The 17939-nt window shown below is 45.6% G+C and overlaps 2 protein-coding genes and 1 long non-coding RNA gene across 3 annotated transcripts in view; 2 read left to right on the forward strand and 1 right to left on the reverse strand.

Annotated features, from left to right (window-relative positions):
* Positions 1–16122, reverse strand: LOC135315627 (uncharacterized). Its single transcript, XR_010375112.1, has 3 exons — positions 15987–16122; positions 4435–4518; positions 1–1860 (listed from the first exon to the last, which is right to left on the reverse strand). It is a non-coding gene; the product is annotated as an uncharacterized LOC135315627 (long non-coding RNA).
* On the forward strand, positions 5178–8519 carry DUSP13A (dual specificity phosphatase 13A). The gene is made up of 3 exons (XM_009503619.2): positions 5178–5413; positions 5698–5915; positions 7027–8519. The coding sequence occupies exons 1-3, from the start codon at positions 5253–5255 to the stop codon at positions 7224–7226; spliced, it is 579 nt and encodes a 192-aa protein (XP_009501914.2). The 5' UTR covers positions 5178–5252; the 3' UTR covers positions 7227–8519.
* Positions 14049–17939, forward strand: part of LOC104052930 (dual specificity protein phosphatase 13B) — a 19214-nt gene continuing 15323 nt past the window's right edge. Inside the window, exons 1-3 of the mRNA XM_064464945.1 lie at positions 14049–14123; positions 14947–16407; positions 17145–17169. The gene's annotated coding sequence lies outside the window, so the exon portion shown is untranslated. The remainder of the gene's footprint in view (positions 14124–14946; positions 16408–17144; positions 17170–17939) is intronic.

Below are 17939 nucleotides of genomic sequence, written 5' to 3' on the forward strand. Positions count from 1 at the left end.
GATCTCTGTGCAGCGAACCCCTGGCCCGGAGCTGCATCCGCGGTGAGAGTGGGGAAGGCAGAGCCTGGCCACACGCCCTTGGAGGTGGCCCCGTGCCTGGCTCTGCTGGGCTGGTTTGCAGCCGTGATTTGGCAACCTGGCTTCTGTCTGAAGTTATCACCGCTAATGGCATTTTTCTGCTCTGTCTAGTTTCATCACCTAGCAAATAGTTTGAAAAATATCAAATAAGCTTGCACAGAAAAGTGATAAAGAGCACACTTTAAAACTCGTAACTCTCAAATCGAAGTAGGCGTGTAGTAGCTGCTTAGCCACTGCACTTCCAAGCTGAAAACTACTTCTCCCTTCTAACATTTGATGTTCTTTAAAAGGGTGAATTATGTAAATAGTTTGTGCTTTATTTAACAGAAATTTCCAATAAACCTCATTCCGTCACTTTGAGTTATGTCACTTCATGCCATGTGACATGAACGCGTTGATGTAAGTTTGACAGGCAGTGCCAATGCTGACATGTCAGTCTGGGAAGTTATGACAAATAATATGTTACAGATATTTTTAGAACTACTGCAGATTGCCATGAAAAAAAGGTCTTTAAAATGTGTAATTACACTGGGTGCATCTTTAGATTGAAAACTATTTATTCAATTCACATAGTTATAAAGATTCAATGTTCAGGCTGACACTTAATCAGAAAAAAAGAAAGGAAATTTATATTGAAATTTCCCAACTAGCTCTAGTTAAAATATATTATATAGCAAAGGAAAACGAGATGTGTTAATGTAATGGGTTTTTTTAACACTCTGTTATTAAGTAATACTGTTAGCATTTAATAATAATTTGAAATAATCAATCTACCTCAAATAAATCTCAAGACTGTATGCAAGTGAGAAAGGCTCCAGCTGACTGGAGAATGAATTGCTTATGAAAATTCTCTTCTAGCAAAGGGAAGGGTGGGATCTTTCACTAGAAGTGCTAATTGATCTAAATCATGCTTTTTTCCTTTTTCTGGGTTTTGGGGTGGGTTTGTTTGGTAACCTAATTTTTTTAGAGATCAGGTCCTGCCTTAAAGTTGCTTTGTAATCTCTGTACTTCAGTTGAAGCACACTTAGATCAGTCATGTGTGAACTTCCAAGCATCTATTTTATCTTCAAACGTCTTACTCCCGTAATGGAAGAAACAGGGACTGAATGCCCAAGAACTAATAAAATTAGTGAAACATCATTATTTTTTCAAGGCAGAAAAGGAGCTTATTAGAGGGGGGTGGGGGAAGAAAGAGGAAGAGAGGGAGGGAGGGAGAGAGGGAGGGAGGGAGAAAAATAGAGTAAGCCCCACGTGCTAATCAGCCAAAATTGTTCCATATGTTAAGAATACATTAATGTTGTAGAACACCAGAAAACGGTCTCACTTAGTATTGACCTAAATGTACCAGTGTTCAGTTAGTTCAGTTCTTCTCCAATAGCTAACCATCCCAAAACTCACATCCCCAAACCAGGCTGATGAGTGAAAGGAGTAGATCTTTTGCAGTTGGAGGCGACTGTATCTATAGAATCACAGCTGGCTGAACTTCCATGCTGTCATGTTTCCACTATAAAAACTTTCTTCTTTCAGGATATGTGAACGGAGTTTAATTTTGCCCGGTTTTCACTGGAGAGATGGAACGGTGTCACAGACACAACATCAGTGCTTGTAGCAGTATTTCCAGTAGTGGAGCCTCCACGAATGTCCTGGGTTTGACCGCTGCGTGTTTTCCTGATGATGGCACGGTGCGTGCTACTAGAGCACTCCGTGGCCATTTACACTTTTGCCACCTCATAGAGTAATACCCAGGGAATGTTTGATTTAGATTATTGCACCAAGTACTACCTACAAAGTAATCACAAAGGCATAGTCCACTGATTAAAAGGGCGCCTTCTGTTGGGTGTTCCAAAATTAATCACACATTAATTTCAACTGAAACAGCAGCTATTTCAAGATCATATGTAATTGCACACAGATGTTTGGCTTAGAGCTGCCCACCATCCCAGTACTCAGGACAAGGTCCAAATTTCTTGCAATCTCCAAGTCCCTACTGCACAGACAGCTGATTTTGCCTCTACTCAGTGTGGCCATATATCAGTTTGTTGCTTTTTACATCCATCCTTAGTAGCTTCAGAAGGGCCAAGAACAAAGCAAAGCTGTGGAGAGCCAAACCCATCTGGACAAGAGGTTACACCTGGAAGGAATGTCCTGCCAGATTTGAGGACAAAGCTAAGTTCATGCTTTCCATTTTTTGCATTCAGGGTACTTTCATATAAACTAAATACTACAATTCTTCACAAAGTCAGAGAATTATGGCCTTTCCCTGAATGTTAACACAAGGACAAAATAAGGTGCTCCAAGAGCAATAGAACAAAGCCTTCAGCTTCACTTAGGGAAGGACTTCTGCTGAGAAGGCTCTCCAGCGTCTTGGGGGTTTCATGTCAAGGTATGTCTCAGTAGAGAAGAGCCTGACTGTCCTGCATTGACCCACAGACCTGATGGCTAAATCCTGTGTAAACACATGGAAGGAGAGGTATATTCCGAGACATCCAAGCCCAGTGCTGTGGGCAGAATGGCAGACAAGGGAAGAGGTGGTCTTATTCGTAGTTACGAAGGAAGATGGAGACTCCCTTTTTACAAGGAGAGGACAAGGGGGGATGGACACAAGTTGCTTTTGGGGAGATTCTGGTTGGACACGAGAGGAAAATTTTTCACAGTGAGGACAGTCACCCACTGGAATAATCTCCCCAGGGAAGGGGTCGACTCGGCCACGTTGGACACCTTTAAGAGTCGGCTGGACAGGGTGCTGGGCCATCTTGTCTAGACTGGGCTCCGCCTAGAAAGGTTGGACTAGATGATGATCCCTGAGGTCCCTCCCAGCCTGGGATTCTGGGATTCTTTCTAGTGAGGTTACACCTGTGGGTTAATGCATAACAGAGCTGGTCTGAAAGCCAGATTTGTGTCTCCTGTTTGTTTCAAAGACAGCTCCTGGGGGCGGGGGGGAGGAAGTCAGTAACACAGCTTTACCAAAGTCATGCTTACAGACTATTACAGGTTTAGAAGATGCTAGGTGTGGAAGGTCAGCATTTTGAAGCAAATGGAGGTATGCCATACAAATGTTGGAGGCACACAGGGCTTGGAGATCATTCTTCTGGAGTTCGGGTTTCTCTGCTTGAAAGCTTTCAAGCCGCAGATAAACTGAATTCTCAGTCGCTGCGTTTGAGGTAGAGGCCAATGAAAGTTTTGCAGCTGAAAAGGCCAGGATTAAACATGAGTGTCACATTTCTGACAGAACTTGATTAGCAACAAAAGAGCTGGGTTTACGTTTTAAAAAACCTGCTAGTAAAGCCTCAGCTTGAGCCTCCACCCAGAAGCGTGAGAAAAGTAAACTAAATTAAACTTATACCTGCTCGGTCAGTTAGTTTTCCTCATTCATGAGCACAAATCAATCAGCTTAAAAAGCACTAGTTTACCAAAGGAAAAAAAAGAAGAACAAAACAGAGAAAAAAGTAACGTATTAAGGACATGTATGTAGTGCTTGCAGTATAACTTTACCCATTTTTGCAGGTCTCTCCTCTGCTGGATCTGGCCAGCCGGTTGCACCCCTCACAGCAGAGCCTGGCTGCATGTCCCTCGGCCCCTCTAAATACGTACTGCAGCACTGGTGCTTGCAGTTTCTCTTATTTCACCTTTTAGGCCAGAACACATATGGCAATGGGAATGAACAGTCTCTTTTTATACAGGAGGCTCTTAAAACAGTTTCTTCTCTAAATCCACAGAATTTTAACAATTTCTGTTTCATGAAAGACTCTAAACCAAGTCACATTGTTTTCTCTTGCATACAATTTCAGCCCTCTGATACTGGAAAGTATTGCCTTGTATTAGGGTGACCTCTCAACCTGAGTACTCCTAAGCCTAGTTAATTAGCCCAGACTTTAATACATGGTTTCAAACAGCTCTTCATGATAAGACTCTTGATAAAATAAAATAAAGCAAACCCTCTCCCCATCACAGTGAATCAGTGCATGTGGAATAAAGGTGGTTCAGACCTGAGCAAGGGTTCCTTCCATTCAGTGCCCTTTTTCTACAGGGGATGATATCAGCAGCAAGCTTCTCTGAGGTCGCTTTCTCTTCTGGACTCCTTTGGTAGAGTCTGTGCTCTGCACATCAGCTTCCAGGCTTACAAAAAGCACGAGCATTTCTCATGTTTTGCCCTGTTGCTCCATCGCCGACAGCTTCGCAGCCCCCTGCCAGGAGTCACGCACCCCGCAGACCAGAAGCACGGGCACTGCAGCACTTGAAAGGACCCACCGCTATTGCAGTTTGACAGGATGGCTCCCCAACATGTGGCTCACCAGACCTTCCTATATAAATTAACTCAGTGGCTTACAAGTTTCACCTGACAACCATTATACTCACATTCTTTGTTCTCTTTTCAGCAGCAGGAGGTATCATACAATATGTGGCAGGTGTATTGTATTAACACATTGGTGAAAACAGTGACTGCAATAGAAGAGCTTAAACATACACATACAGTTAGGCTCAGATCATTTTACTTGGTGAAAAAACAGTAGCTTCAAGAAATACATTTCTCTAGATTATTGGTGATAGGCAAGAGATCATCATCCACTTGGTGTTTAACCTCCAGGGGACCATGTTGGCAGGGTGTGTTGGTGCATTTCTGACCCTTCCACAGCTCTGTTTTTAAGCACCTGAAAGTAACGTGGAGACAGTTGTTCCTGGGAGCTAGTCGCCATTCCTCTTGCACCGGACAGGTTTCTGTTTTTCCTTTATCGGGCTTTAAGCACTCGTGATGAACCAGCAGATGCAGCTGACTGCTGCTGCTGCGCCGAGGACACTGCTGAGGGCAGTCACGGCCGTCTCTTGATGGGCGTCCTGCGGGCAGGGGGCTGCTGCTGCATGCAGCTGACACCCCCAGCTCTGGGGAGCCAACTGGAACCAGTAAGGAACCAGTAAGGCTCGGTTCAGTACATGCATTCTTTTTCAACTGGCTGTGTCTGTCAGGGCAACGCAGAGGCGAGCGGCCAGCCCTGGGCAGGAGTTCGGGGGATGCCGCAGCGCGGGGGGCGGCCTGGCTTGGCGGCGGGAGCTGCTGCCCAGCACCCGCCCCAGCCCATCTCCCGCCTGCCCCGTGACCGCCGTCGGGGCTGGCAGCACCCCAGCGCACAGCGCCGTGCCTCTGGCCGCGGGGAGTGGGGGCTGCCCCGGCTCTCGACATGTCTGGGGCGGAGGCGCTGGGCCCCCGGGAACCCGCAGGCGCTGGGGCATGCACGGGAGATGTCCCCTCCCTTAAAGAAATCGAGCAGCTCCTGAACACGGGGCGGTCCTCTTGCAACCATGTTGATGAAGTGTGGCCTAATCTCTTCTTAGGAGACCTGTAAGTACAGCTGTATGGACACACCTCTGCCATACGTTCTGTTAGCATGCCTGGTAGCATAGTGCGGCTTTAAACAGGTCATGGTTTTGCTAATTGATGCCTTTTACACTGCAGGCAGTGCAGTTTCTGAGATAAAATTATGCCTAAGCTGGTACTTGCTTCTCGGTTAGCCCTTAGAAGCAATGCATGGGCTGAGGCTCTAGCAAATGGCTTGGGAGATGCAATCGCAGTGTCTCCTGCTCCACAAATATCTCTGCACCCATCTCAATTTGTCTTTTCCTTAGAGTTACAGCTCACAACAGATTTGTTCTGTGGAAGATGGGTGTGACCCATGTGTTAAATGCTGCCCACGGCACGGCGTACAGCCACGGAGGCCAGGACTTCTACGGAGCGACCATTCATTACTACGGTGTACTAGCCCACGACCTCCCAGGCTTTGATATAAGCCAGTTCTTTTTCTCTGCAGCACAATTTATCCACAATGCCCTGAACACGCCAGGAGGTATGAAATTATCGTTGGTCGCATTTCCATGTGAGTTGGCAGCCTCTTGTAACAGGTTGGCCCCACAAGTGGTGGTGGACAAGTCGGTCCATGGTCTCCGGCCAGCCTCTGGTCACCTGTGCGGTGGGAGGAGGGAGCGCTGGGTGCGTGCGTGTAGCTCTGACTAGGTCCCAAAAAGTTGATATGAGAAAAAAGATGACCAGTGCAGGAGAGAGACCAGGGCAGAGAGGAGAAGAGACAGAGTAGGGAGAAAAATATCTGGAAGGAAAGGCTGGTTCAAAAAGGGAGAAGGAAACCCATACATTTAAAATGGACACCTTCTCTTGAGACCCTCTCATGGCAGCTTCATTTTTAAGAACAAATTAATAAAGAGACAAAAGTCCTGGTTTCTACGGCCGCCAACTGCATGGAGAGGCTCATATATTGCAGATGAGCTTCTCGTGTGAACCAGGCCTGCAGGGCTGTGCCCCCAAGGAGATTTATAGCACGTTGAACAGGAGACTGAGCTTCTTGGCACTGGTGCAATAAAATACTAATTAACCTGTATTACATGAAAGACCATTTCTTAGCATGAGTAAACTGGCGTTAATGGAGCTGTCTCAATCTGTATCCCAGGTTCTGCCTTCGAAAGAGAATTACAGTCGCAGCAAATTGCCTCATTATGCAATGGTACTAGGCCAGTCGTTTTTCTTGGTGGCTAATGTGTTAGTGCCATCCTTTCAGGCCAGATTCTAGCATTCTTCACCTAAGTAAGCCCCTCTGAAACCAGTGGGTCTGATTTTCCTCTTGCTCACAACAAAACAACTTAATTACTCTCCCTCATTACAGAACAACTCTCATTACAGGCTTTTCTTTGATTTACCAGAGTTTCTGAGATCAGGTTGGGATCTCATGGCACTTCTCATACAAGTGAGTGTAACAATTGCAAATCAGACTTAATTGTTAGCAGTGCACGTGATCTGTCAAAAGGGTGAGAAATATATCATGTCTGCGGTGTTACTCTGAGCAAGCTGGAGAAGGCACAAAGGGTTTGCCTTCCCTTTAAATTAAAATTCATCTGCTGCTTCTCTTCTATGGTTATAATTATTTTTAAATTTTTGTTTTTAATCAGCAAAAATTCTGGTACATTGTGCAGTTGGAGTAAGCAGGTCAGCTTCCCTAGTCCTAGCATATCTGATGATAAATCACCACCTCTCGTTGGTTGAAGCCATCAAAACAGTGAAGCAACATCGATGGATTTCACCCAATCGTGGCTTTCTGAAACACCTGCGAAATTTGGATGTTCAGCTACGGCAAAAAAAGGATGGCTGAAAGGGCAAACCCATTTACCTTCACTGTTCTGAGTTTCAGCCTTCACAGCCATTGTGCACATACAGCTTCCTATGATCAACGCATGTTGAAAAAATGAAGAAAATTGTGCATCAAAGAAAAAAGTCAACAGAACTGTAGACGGATTAATTTTGATAGCTCAATTTCTCCAAGACCAGCGCAGTCAACAATGAGCACCGTAAGGACTGTGCGCTGCAGAGCTGCTGCACCTAGCGTGGTGCTACCAGATGACTCCTCTGGTTGAGATGGACTGAGTGCGTTCCTGGTTTGTGCTAATGCCAGAGGCAAGTTCAATAATTGCACCTAGCAGTACAGTAAGCTTGAGTCCCCTTTACTTGGGAGTGTAACTTGACCAGCTTCCTCATTTGGTTACAGTTATAAGAAAAGCTTTTTGTGTTTTAGGGCTGGTGATGTGGTGAGGGCAATTTCTTAGGAGCCCGGGCACCGCTACAGAAGCATTCCTCTTTCACTGGTCTGCTAAACATTGCAGCGCTACAGAAAACTGTGACAGCCTGGAGACCCCACACCAGCAGAACAAACTCTGTGCAGCTCTCTCTGCAGTCTCTGGGTCAGCAAACCCGCAAACCTTTCCTAGTGTAAATATATTTTCGGCAAGATAATGTATATTATGGAGTATATTGAGGACATTAAAAAAATCATGTCAGACCTTCAAACCATTTTGTAAGCTTTGAGTTCATCAGTTCACTCTCCCTCCAAATTATCCCAAATCAGTTCTCTGTAAGTGGCTTTGAATCATCTCTGGTTTAACAGCAGGTAGGAACTGAGCTAGCTTACATCAATGGCTAGGCTTAATTGTTACAAATTCGTTTTAAGCTTATTTGAGGGTGTCACTTTTCCTATCACCAGTTAATCGGTACTTACACCAATATGATTTTTATTACAGCACCAGCATTTGAAATTCATGCTACCACTCTGCCTGAAAATTATCTTGTTGCCTTGCGGTGAACCATGAAGCAATAATCGAATCTATTTTTGCCCTGTGCTACTGGTTTGATTTATTGATTAGCTGACCTTATAAACCTTCCCTGCCAGATTAAGTAAATACATTTCTGCTTGCTTGTTAGCATTTGAAGCACCACTTCTGATCATTTTCTTCTCTGCTGGAAGAGACTTGCAAGGTTATTAGAAGACTTAAGTAGTGTTGACTTATGGGTTGAACCGCTTCCTTCCCAGACCCCCGTATCCTCCGTAATTCTTGGAGAGGTTCTGACACAAATGCTGATTCTGCCTAGCACTTATGGGAATGTAGACATCCCTCCCTATTTCAGTGTACACAAATGCTTTGCAAAATAAGCATATTTAAGATCCTTTCAGAGGTCTGTGCAAATGTCTGTTCAGATTTTCCAAAATCTTGCCCAAGAGCTCCAGTGAAGAGAGAAAGGGAAGACACTACTGTAGTGTAAAAAGATCAAATAGAAAATCACATTTAAAATCCAACGGTGCTGGGACAATCTTTATACCTCGCAAAGCAGCAGAGTGGTGGAGGAGGAGCTGGGTTTGCTTTGAAGTTCTCCATTAGAATTAATAGGGATTTATATGAGTTAATATTTCATTATAATTTATACTTCAGTCACGATGCAGTAGATTTTAGTCTGGAAACGTTTGAAGACATGGCATTGAAAAATCTGAAATTCATGTGAGTGAAATAATGCATCTTAATGGCTTTAGGCTGGGCAAAATTAGACACATGTGAGCAAGATTAATGGAGCCTCCCATCAGGATAATGCTTTGCGTGCCCCTGAACATCTGTCCCGCAAAGCCACAGCTGTGAAAGCTGCTCCTGTTGTAAATTAGTACCTGCTCTCGGAGCTACTGCTCATCCTGGGAGAGCATTGTTTCTCCAGGGCAGAGAAGAGCACAGAGCGACGCTGAGTCAGTACGGCGTCCATGCCACCGATGAGATGGTAGTGATCCTGCACAGCAAGACTAACTTACCCCAGCGGAGGGAATGAATTAGTTAGAAGCTCTTTTCAAGGGCACTGGCAAATCACAGAAGTGCGTTAAATCTGCAGAGTTAGCACTGCCTATATTTCCTGCCTGCCCGTATTGCTCCCTTCCTTATACGCAGCTTAGCTTTGGCTCCAGGTCTGCTCAGGGGAAAAGATTCCAGTCAGCATGAGCAAAAGTGACAGAGTTAGTCCTATAACATCATAAAACGGAACGGACGGTCTGCCGTGCTGCGCTAGAAGGAGAAGAGACCTCTCACTTGTCACTGACACTATCCGCACTGCAGGTCATGATGGGACATGACATTAGTGCTTCACTGTTTTCCACTGTCAGCAGGAAAACTTGTATTTCAAACATTGCTCTGGCAAGTTAGGCTAAGGAACCGAAACAAAAGGAAAATACTGCCTCGCCAGTGGCACTTTGTTCAGAAACCGCACGTCTGTCAGCAGGGCCAGCACAATGCGGCAGGCTGAAGGCCCTGAATGTTAACTCCTAACTGAGGGAGGGTCCCGTTGTGAAAGACACTGAAGTACCCACAGGTAAGCCGGGCAGAGCACCTAGGCTCACGCAGCGGTGCCGCGTACCCTGCCGGGAGCCCGCAGCGGCTGCCAGCCGGACGAGGAGCCGCTTCCATCTCCTCTGAGGCACACAGGCCTTCCTGCCCCAGGCGTGCCTTATCGTACCATGGAGTCTCTCCTCAATCTATTCTTAATTTCTTAATCCCTTTTCAAGTAGTTTTTTTTTAGTATTTAGCTGAAGGATGCATCTGATGAAGCCCACAGCGGAGCGCATACAGCTCAGGAACAAGCTCCTCCTGTGGGAAAGGACTATTCCAGAAAGAAGAGTTAGACCTCCTTTAAAGATGATATGAAAACCAATTTCTTGTTCTTTTAAGACACCTTACCAAGTGGGTCATGCGGGCTAGCGCCGGCTCAGCCGAGGCTGCAAGCGTGTGCCTGTCAGCAGAGAGCACGGTGAAAGGAACTGCCCCAGCTGTGGCAGACTTGAATCTGCTTAAAGCAATCACAAAACCCCAGTGTCACCTGAAGGGTGCCGTGTAAAATTCCAGCGGAAACTTCTCTTCATTTTATTTTCCAGTAGAAGAACTGAGAGCATCAGATGAAGTCTGTAGAAGCCAGGTCTGAAACAAGAGCGAGGGGTTTAGGGGAGCTTGTGTAACGCCTTGCCACAGGATGCTGCAGAGGATAAAAGCCTGTAAATGTTCAGGGGGTAACTGGAAAGCTTTATGGAAGAAAAAGCCATTCAGGGTTACAAATACTTGAAACTCCATCCAGAGCTGGAAGCTCATGAGCTGCAGCCAGCTGGGAGAGTGTTAGAAAGCGGTATAATTCATGCTTGTGTGTTCTGGAGGCATCCGCTTACAGCCACAGTCAGGTGCAGGGTAGCGGGCTTGATGGACCTTTGGTGAGGCCCAGACAGCTGCTCTCATGGTCTTTATTTTGAACTGGCCCCTAGTGTGAGCCATCCCCTTTCCCGGTAGCTTATTATTAGAACTGGGTCACATGAGGCACCTGGGACGGTGTCTCGGTTGTGTTGACCGACATGTCTTTCACGAGGCAAGCTCTGTGCTGGCAGGCACAGCAATATAGCTTACGTGGGGAGGGCAGTAGCAGGGTGGTTTTTTGCATAAGATTCGCTTAATGCAGGCTTTTCATTGCTGCGGCTGTTCCCTGTTCCCTCAGGGACGTAGCGCTGAGCTAATCCAGGGAGGCGTCGAGGCGCGTGCCGTATTTAGGGACGGCCACCTGCTTGGGAACATCAAGCGGCAGCAAAGAGCACGCTTCAGCGGAAAATCTCCCCGGTGGATTCTGCAGCAGCACCCAGCTGGCTCCCCCCGGCCCAGATCTGCGTGTGGCCGCCGGAGGGGTCAGCGCCTGCAGAGGGTCAGACCCCGTCAGCCCAGGAGGGCCCGAGCCTGGCACCGCCCCGGCCCGGGAACAGCCAGATATTCGGGACAGCTGCAAGGTGGAATTAAATCACGTGGGTGAAGAGTGGCCTAATCTCTACATAGGCAATATGCAAGTGTTATTTGAGGCTGAGCTGTTCTGCAGGGCTGGGGAAGACAGTGCCTGTTAACATAGGCTGTCCAACTACTTTATTTAGCGTGGTTAAACTTCATTGCCTTAAAATAGACTTAGGATTAGCACAGAGGAAAGCAAAAGGTCTGTCCCGTAAAGAAGGAACCTACAGAACAGAATAAAATTAATTAAAAAGAGAACAAGACTCTCTTTATTGCTTTGCATTATTTTATAATTATTCAACATATAGGTTTTATAAATGCTGCAACAGTGACCATATAAAGCACACGACAGACTCATGATCCTGAGTAGCCTCAAAATTGAGCTATGATTGGTTTTTAGCTTTCTCAGTTTATTTTTAACTAGCATGGAAATGTTCACATTAAAAAGAAATATTCTAACTTTTGCTGTTTGTATGACAACTTGTTTTGCAGTTGAAATTTCTGACAAAAAAATATGGATATTCTGAACGACAGCAGACCTCACTGTTTATTTCTCAAACCTGTGCAGATGGTTGTTTCACTCTGGGGCATGGGGAAAGCACGCGGTCATCTGTGCTCTACTTGCCTAGTGCCCAGTGTTATACCAAAACAAGTTCCTCCCGCCACCAGCAGGTTGCAAACTTGTTGAAATATCCGGAAAGTACAATTACAATAATTCCTAAACGAGAGAAGCAGGAGGAACTAACGATCCTTTGGCTAACTGCCCACTGATCACAGCTAAAAGTGGACGTTCTTTTAGCTACGAAAAAGGAAAGCCTGAAAATGAGCTAGATGACGCTGGAGAAATAAACCCAGATTTTCTAAACACAGCTTACAAATTGCAGCCTGCTTCCTAATCTCACCGCGTTTCTAATCAGGAGCGTGACACGCCGCAGATGAGGCCTGTGCAGAGCGGGTGGCTGCCCACCAGTGCCCACCAGTGCCCACCAGTGGGCAGCCAGTGGGCAGCCAGGAGCACGGCTGTGCTGGCCGGGCCCTGGGTGGGGAAAGGCAGAAGCCAGCACCAGACGCAGTACTGCGCCGAACTGCTTTGGTGGTGAGAGCGGGAAACCAGCCTTTGCCTTTCCAGTTAAACCTCATAACTGTACTTGGAAATCAACTGTTTTACTTTATTAGAACCATTTGGAGAAATAAGGATTTGCAGAATTGAGCCAGACAGGGAGTAAAAGCAAAGATTTGAGACTCCATAAAAATCACTGAAATCATATTGTCTTAACACCGCCATTTGCTTTTAGACATTATTCTAAAACCAGTTTTAAGACCTCCTTTTAAAACCTGTGAGAATATATGTTCCAAATTGTTCTTGCGTGTTTATTTTCAATTGCATTCTATCTCCTGAAAAAAATGGTGGGCAAAAACATGTGTAGATAACAACCGTGTGTACACGTAGTAAGGAAAAGATGAATTTGGAGAACATTCATCTAGCAGGAATAAAGATGTAAACAGGTTTGTTTGCTAATGCAACAGCTGATTTCTAATACTGAGTTTAAATACAGAGTTACCGGGTGTGATCAGTGAAACTGGAAGTTTATAAAGTGCTATAAATGGAAAGCTCTTTATTCTGCCAACATCAATAACACAAATATGAACAAACCTGAGAATAAGGCTTCATGGCTTCTTTCTGAGGTGGAAATGGGGAATACAGAGAGGATTTGCACTGAGGGCCCATCCCAACACTCAGTGAAGGCAATAAAGAGAGGATTTTCTGTTACTGAGCAAGCCAGTGCCAGCATCGGGACTTCTGCTATAGCTAAAACAACCCGAAGCAGGATCATAAATTGTCACTGCTTGTTTCTGTGGAACCGGTTATGTGCAGTTTTTGAGGACCTACTGAAAGACCAATCTAGAATTGACGCTGTATTTTATAAGAAATATTTCTCCTTATGACTTTCAGACATTTGGTGATCAGCCTCTTTAAACAAGTTAAATATCTCTAGTAAATTAAAGTAGGGATGGCTGACTTTACATGATGTCTTTCATCCTGGAGGACTTTGTAATGGTCAACAAACTGATTATTAAATATTTGTCTGGCTATCAGCCATTGCTGATACTCCGGGCCAAGGCCAAGACCCTTTGGGCTGAAAGGTAAAATATTGTTAAAAGTGCTACATAATAAGCAGCTGAGGGCGCAAGATGTAAAATATCCTGCAGAAATCAAACTTCACGCTGAGTTTAAGCAGGCGGGCTATCAACTGGGAAGGCTAATACCACTCCAGCAACGAAACTCCGTACAGTTACAGGCTGAGGCGAAATGGTTACAGGCTATGCCAGAACCCGAGCGCGCTCTTCCAACAGACACGTTTCGAGTCCAATTACAGGGGGACCCGAGCTACCTTAAGAAGCGAGTTTTTCTAAGGTGTTTGGGCCACTAATTCCCAATGCCTTTGTAGCCAAACAGAGCCTGTAACACGTGCAAAATCTACAGGAAGTTATAGGCAGGAAACTATCTTTGCAGGACTGAAACAACTTGGAATTCTGCATTTTCCACATATATTTTGAATATATTCAGAAGTCACAACCTTTTACCTTTCTTTTACTCTTTCTTATACAACACATCCCGAAGCGTGGTGGGCACTGGGCTCTACAGACAGCCATACATTACAAGGCAACAAGATACTTCGAGCTGCTTTTTGTGGTGAGCTTCCGTACGTGGCTCTCCACAGCGCCATAGCCCGTAACAAGGAAGACGTGAGGAGGCTTGCTGCCACCCATGCACCGCACGCAGCACTTTCTGCAGGGGGAAGCAAAGGAGACCAAACTGTCTGTGGCCAGGAATCGCATTATTATGGAATGCCTGCAGAGGACTTGGTCGACTCTCACCCTGGCGCGCATTTCTGTGCCGCCTCTGAGCGCATTCGCAAGGCCAAATGGTGAGTCCCTCTCCTGGCGGTAAGCCGCTGCCCTTACACAGCGCTGTCATTAAGCGATCACAAATTACTTCAGCAGCATTAACTAAAGCTCACTCCACCACTTGGGTAAGCCCAATTATCCACTTACAGACACTGCCTCCGTTGGCGGGTGGTGGGGCAGCAGGATCCTGAAAGATTAGGAGTTACCAACAAAACAATGTCCACATCAGTGGCAAGGATCACACGCGGTCTACTGGTAACCATCAGAGTGTTCCTCTGTAGCAGGAGGGGAAAAAAGAAGCAATTATAAAAGGGAATGATGCTGTATTTTAGTGAGTGGAGAGAAAGTTCTGAGCTCTCAGTAGGAAACCACAGGTTTTTTTAAGTTTTTCCGGGTTGATTCATCAGAATACACAACACAAAAATTGTTACTTTCTGGTTTGAGAAACAGCCAAAAGCTGCAAAGAGCTGTCGTAGAGACATGCCAACTGGCCATTTACAAAGCCTGATGCCATGTGTTTTCCTGTCTTTCTGGACTCAGATCTCTAGTAACAAAAAAAAGTGGTTCTTGATTTATGAAAGGGATGAATATAATACCCTGGAGACTACTTTATCTCAGCTGCTGTAAATTGGATCTCTCAGAGCTGAGATGAGATGCGAGTGAGGCAGAAGTACGAACTTACGCACTCTGTGACCGTGGCACTATTCCGTGCAGCCTGGAACAGCACTACATGTATTCGTTTTCTATTTTGAAGGGAAATCGTGCTTCACTGTATTCTTAGAAAAAGCAGATCTACTTCCCTTGTGCTGACTTACCGTATGATCTTCCATCACTTTCCTCCAGGCAATGCTACCCAGAGTTACCCAGTGGCGAGCAATTTCATCAAGCTGCAGGATTTAGATAGTGAACCGAGATACAGTATACACAGGGTATGTAAACTCTTATGAAATAAAAAAAGATCAAAGTGACAGGGAGAAATGTCAGACAGACAATCTGAATTTGAGATAAAGATGAAAGAAACATACCTAAAGCTTTGGCATCAAACCTACCTCTCTGTTTAGGGGGCAGAGGGTTTCTGAATTTTGTATACTCCAGTCACTCCTCAGTCATTTGGGTAAAAGGAGGCAACAAATGTGCTAGGTCCTCCTCTAGGATACATTCCCTGCTTGTTGTCCATTCTGCTCATTAAAACACAGAAAACTCAACTCCAAGAGAAAACAGGCCCCTGTTTAAAGCTAAAGCTCTGAAGGATAGCCCTGGATATAAGAAGGTGCTAACCTGATTTCCTGCACAGCAAATGAAAAGGGGGGGAAATGTTGTAGTCCAACACGTACAAGAAGTCACCCAGATGGGGACAGAATTTTCTCACCCTGATGAAGATAGCAGCTCAATGGCCGGGGACTTTCCAGAGGTACCGACGTCCCACCATGCCCTCTGTCCAGCTCTGCCTTGCCTTTATCCACCTGAGATTTACAGTATATGTGATAAATTTTCAGCCATAAGTTAGCCTTCTTTTCATGCTCAGAATTCCCCATTCCCATGGTGTAAAATTCTCTTTACACAAGCACTACTGTGTCTCCAGCGCTAGTGAACACAGAAAGAGCCAAGCTCTTTAATTTTTATAGGAATATTTCAAAAGGAACTGGCCTTTCAGCCCTACTCCGCTTGCTCAGAAGACAGGTTTCTCCCAGTTCCCTGTCTTCTGTCAACGTCTCACAAAGGCAAGGGGACTGCAGAGATAGAATACTAATCAGGCTTTTGAAATTACTACCCAAATTGACAAGCTAAGCTAAACCGCCCTTGGGTAGCTCTCATCTTAGAGCAGTCCCGGAAAACAAATCGTAGTGTTAGACTTAAGTCCTAGACATGCAGAAGTAAAATACCTGGGGAAAGATGCTGGTGGCAATTCCGGCATCTCAGCAGAACTATGTAGCGTTTGCCCAGAGTTCATTCACCACGTGCGAGCATTTCTGTGCAAGATAACAGCAAGGCATCGGAACACCTACGCTGGGGCCAAATTAATCCCCAGGGGAACTCCCACCAAAAACCAGCGGTGTGACCCAGGGCTGAATTTGCCCTCCTAGCTCCGAACAGAGAAGTCTGCCAAGGACGGTATGGCCTAAGAGGCATACTGAGCTGGCAGGGCCTCAAGTGTCAAAATAGACCGAGCATCGCCAGCCACGTACATCCCGTGCTTCGCAGGCGAGACACAGACAAGAAAAACAATCAAGTTGTCTGGTGGAAAAAGCAGCTTCCCAGGATCGCTCTAGCCCCGGCGCAATCGTGATCAATCCGCACTGGCAAGTATCAGCTTCCCATGTGTGTTTCGCCTAACGCAGGCTGCCTGCGGAGAGCAGCTCGGGCAGGCTGATGCATGCTTGTTATCGCTGGCGTAAATATCTCTGCCTTGTGTTATTGTGGCACAAAGCAGCTGGACCATTTGAAAATCATTTAAAAAGCACTATAAAATTAGGGCTCCAGTGCTCTTATTTTACGACTTTCATGAGCAGCCATTGCCTAGAGAGAAATTATCCTCTTTATTTTCAAGGCTAAAGGTTCTTTTAACATTCATCAAAATCAAAGTGCACCCTTGATAACACAGTGAGCTGTTACTTATCTAGTACAGACTCTTTACCTTCTGCATAATATCACATCTGAGATCTCAGTTCTTTATATACAACTCATTTCATTGTGTCTGCTGTTGTTTTCACCAAGTGAATTTGCATAGTTTCAGGAGAGGCTGGCTGATGCCCTGAAACATATTCTTTTCATAATTCCTAATTTTTTAATAATTTCTAGAACAATAGCCCGGAGTGTTTTGGTTACTGATCCTTCTATAAAAATGGTCAATTACCTCTTCTGGCAATGGATTTACACAGACCAATTAACTACTGTAAGTGAAAGATTTTCAAGGGCATAAATAGGTGCATAACCTGACAGACTCCCCTTTCTGCCTTTGAAAAAGCTCTCCACCGTATATAAAAGAGGAAGCATTGGATAATTTTCTTTTTTTTTAATTTTGTTCTTGTTTTCACAGGCAGCTGCTTTACCAAACTCAGAAGAACGGTGAGTGAGCCAAAGCAGCATGACAGAATGCAAACAGTACAAAGGGGAAGCCACTCTTTTTAGACATAAAAAAGAAGTGCAGCTGTATTGACCATACTTAAAGCTCAGATCTGAAGGGCTTAGGAAGAGACACTGCATGAAGTCCTCAGCCACAGAGGCTGTGAGTGGGAAATGGTGAGGTCCTCCACATCCTCTGTCCTGCAGCTCAGGAAAACCACTGTTTTCCTCTGTGGTGTTTAACTTGCCTTAGGTTTCTCTGAGAGACCGGTCACCTTATTATCCAGACATCAAATACAGACTGAAGATAAAGATTTAGAAAGTCATAACCTTAGCTCTGTTCTCATGATTCCCTCTTTGGGCAGGATTTTGCCTGTCTCCTGTGGAGGCAGCAGGCTGCATTCCTGTGCCAGAAGGTGGCACGCAAGGGGGGGGCTGGCTGGCGCTAACAGATCCCGCTGTGAAAGCGTGCGTAGCCCCGCAGAGGCGTTGCAAAGTCAAGAAGCAGCATCCTGCATGGAGGAGATGAAACCGGCCAGAGGACAGGCTGCGTGCGTGTGACGAGAGCCTCGCCACCACCCCTGCTAGCAGAGGGAGTCTGAATTCTTAACCAGAGAGGGCTCGCCTGCCGTCACCCGGTGTGATCCACCAACAGGATGCTTAAGCTAACAGGGGGATGAGACGGGAGTTATTTGCAGATCACAATTGTTTACCCTCAGCTCTGAGGCATGTTTTTCTGTTGCAATAGTCAGCAAGACAGTAAGCACCTTCCT

Source organism: Phalacrocorax carbo, chromosome 13 (assembly GCF_963921805.1).
Source record: "Phalacrocorax carbo chromosome 13, bPhaCar2.1, whole genome shotgun sequence".
NCBI classification, from domain to species: domain Eukaryota; kingdom Metazoa; phylum Chordata; class Aves; order Suliformes; family Phalacrocoracidae; genus Phalacrocorax; species Phalacrocorax carbo.